The 2,661-nt window shown below is 60.5% G+C and overlaps 1 protein-coding gene across 1 annotated transcript; it reads left to right on the plus strand.

The window, feature by feature from the left end:
- Window positions 1-364: 364 nt before the first annotated feature.
- On the plus strand, window positions 365-2,123 carry MNEG_14638 (hypothetical protein; the record flags this gene model as incomplete). Its single annotated transcript, XM_014036890.1, has 4 exons — window positions 365-568; window positions 848-1,083; window positions 1,344-1,517; window positions 1,700-2,123. The coding sequence occupies 4 exons, from the start codon at window positions 365-367 to the stop codon at window positions 2,121-2,123; spliced, it is 1,038 nt and encodes a 345-aa protein (XP_013892344.1).
- Window positions 2,124-2,661: the final 538 nt, after the last annotated feature.

The raw sequence follows: 2,661 nt of genomic DNA on the forward strand, positions 1-2,661 counted from the left end.
TTGCGAGCGCTGCAACTTGGTGGTACGGGGCGAAGTTGGTCGACCAACTTGATGCAGCCTGTTTGGGAAGTGGGACGCTTCTCTCGCGCCGTGGGTTCAACCATTTACATGTTACGCGAAATTATAAAGATTTAGCCTGCCACACAACCGCGAAGCCCTACGCAGCAGCAACACAGAGTGGCAGGCCCTGCGATCGCTCCCTACAGGTGTCTTGTCCGCAGCTGTAGCCATGCGTATAGTTTAAGTTGCAATCAACACCACTGTGGCCGCTTAGGCCGGTTTACGCTGCCAGGCGAAGCTAGCAGGCATGGCAGATCGCAGCAAAGCGCCCCCGTCCACGCGCAAGATGCTCAGTCTTGTGGCCATGGAGGAGCTCAAACCGCTTTTGTCCGGCATGAAGATCACGGTGACGCCCGCCACTGGCGCTGTCACCTGTGCGAAACCGGATCTAGCGGCCAGGTTGCTGTCGGCGCCGTTCAGCCTGCGGCCCAACCCCGAGCTGATGGCTCACCCTCAGCTGGAGGATTTCCTGATAGACACCTACAAGATCCACGTGTGGAGGCCGGAGGTGCGGTACGATGCTGCAGTAGAGTTGACAGCAGATCCCGGCCGTAATCATCTGCCCCCTCACACAACCAACGCCAACCACTCCTGGCTAGCAGTGAGCCAGGCCGCAGCATGCACAGACTCAGGAACAGAGAAGGCTGAAACTGGAATTCAGTACTTTGCTGCCAATCTCTGACCTCCCAGCCACGCCTGGCACATGCCGATGTTGCCTGTCTTGCACCAACATCGTGCCAACTGATCCTCCGCCCTTGCGGCTTGCGCATATACTCCTCAACTGCAGTACACCTACAAGCCCTTCTACAAGGGCGGGCCCCTGGTGTGCCCGGCGTGTGGCAGCAGCGGCGGGAACACATGTGGCGGCAAGGGCGGGAGCATCGAGTCGCACGAGTGGGGCCGGACGCTGCGCCGGGTCGTCTCAGTGGCGGACACCTTCTGGGTCGTCGGCTTCCGCTACGTCCACAAGCGGTGCCCTGCGGCCAAGGACAAGTCCTCCTATTTCAGCACCCTGGACGACAGGTGGGTTGAGCCCTTGGTAGGGTGCTGTTGCAGGCGCAGCCAACAAAGGTCTGGCCCAACTGCTTGCAAGGTCTTGTGTGTCGAGCCGCTACAATTGAGTCAAGTGGAAATGTATTAAAATTGGGCTGCCCCAAAATACAAGTTCCCATGAAATGCTGCTTGCCCTTGCAAGCTTTGCAGCAGTATTGGCCTTTCAAATGAGCCCCTTCCCTGCCGGTTGTGCAGTGTCCTCAAGCTCCCATGCCCACTGAACACCTCAGGTTCCTGGAGCTCAACTTTGATCCCCTGGTGAAAGAGAAGCTGCCGGTCCTCCACCTCGGCGAGAAGGTTGGGTTTTCCCCGGAGCTGGGCGACGAGCTGGTGGCGATGCGCGGCGGCATGGGCGTGCCCTTTGCAGCGCTTTCAAAGCGCCTCAGCGAGCGCCGCGTTGAGCTGTGAGTTTAAAGTTGCAGTGGGTGTGGAGTGGGTGCTTTGATGTCCCATGTCTTTTGGTTGCCAAACTCATTGCTGTTTTCTTGTTCTTTGCTGGTAGTGTTGTTGCTGCTGCGAGGCTCAGCCCTAGAAACAAACGGTGTGCGCCTCTGCTGAGACCCTACCCTTCACCAAATGCCACTAGGTACAACACATGTGTACTACGGCACCTGAGGTTCTATGACGCTCGGCGCCGCAAGCACGATGCCATCGTGGAGGCCAAGCGGCGCCTCGCTCCACTGTCAGCTGGACCCCCGCCGCCGCCGCAGCAGCAGCAGCAGCAGCAGCAGCAGCAGCAGCAGCAGCAGCAGCAACAGCAGCCACCGCAGCAGAAGCAGCAACAGCAGCAGCAACAGCAGCAGCAGCAGAAGCATGGGTCCCCAATGGTGCACTTTGTCAAAAGCGTTGCAGGTGGCCTTATCAACAGCGTCAACATCAAGGCCAAAATGAGCTGGCAGCAGCTTGGCCTGGGCTACAACACAAGCAGCAGCAAGGGCAGCGGCAAGGGCGGCAGCGGCGTCCGTGGAGGCGGCGACCGCATGGGAAACCACATGGCGGCAGCAGCTTGATGCCAACTTTGCCACGGCGCTTGATGCAGCCGTCGGCAGCAGCGGCGGTAGCGGGGGTTCAGCAGCGGCGGCAGCGACTGCAGCGCCTGCGGCGGGGGTGGCCACACCACCAACACGGCCGGCCGAACAGCAGCAGGAGCAGCAGCAGGAGCAGCAGCAGGAGCAGCAGCAGGAGCAGCAGCATGAGCAGCAGCGGCAGCAGCGGCAGCAGCAGCGGATGCAGGGGCACGCGCCGGCAATATTTGGCAGCATCAGCAAGGCCACCAAGGACCGGACCCTTGTTGGGGCTGGCCAAGGCCGCGGCGGGAAGGGTGGCATGCATGTTTGCCGCCCTTGCTCGCTTGATAAAGCTGGCAGGCTCGCACAGGAGATCAGTGATGGGAAGTGGCGGCAGGTGAAAGTGCAGCTGGGCCAGCACACAGTGCAGATGACAGACATGCACAAGAAGGCGTGCCCCTTCTGCAAGTGCAACCAGTGCCAGAAGGACTGGCCCAAGGGCATGTACCGGCGCAGCGCTGACTGCCCCTTCCGCTGATGG

The sequence above is a fragment of the Monoraphidium neglectum genome (genome assembly GCF_000611645.1).
Source record: "Monoraphidium neglectum strain SAG 48.87 unplaced genomic scaffold scaffold04643, whole genome shotgun sequence".
NCBI lineage: Eukaryota > Viridiplantae > Chlorophyta > Chlorophyceae > Sphaeropleales > Selenastraceae > Monoraphidium > Monoraphidium neglectum.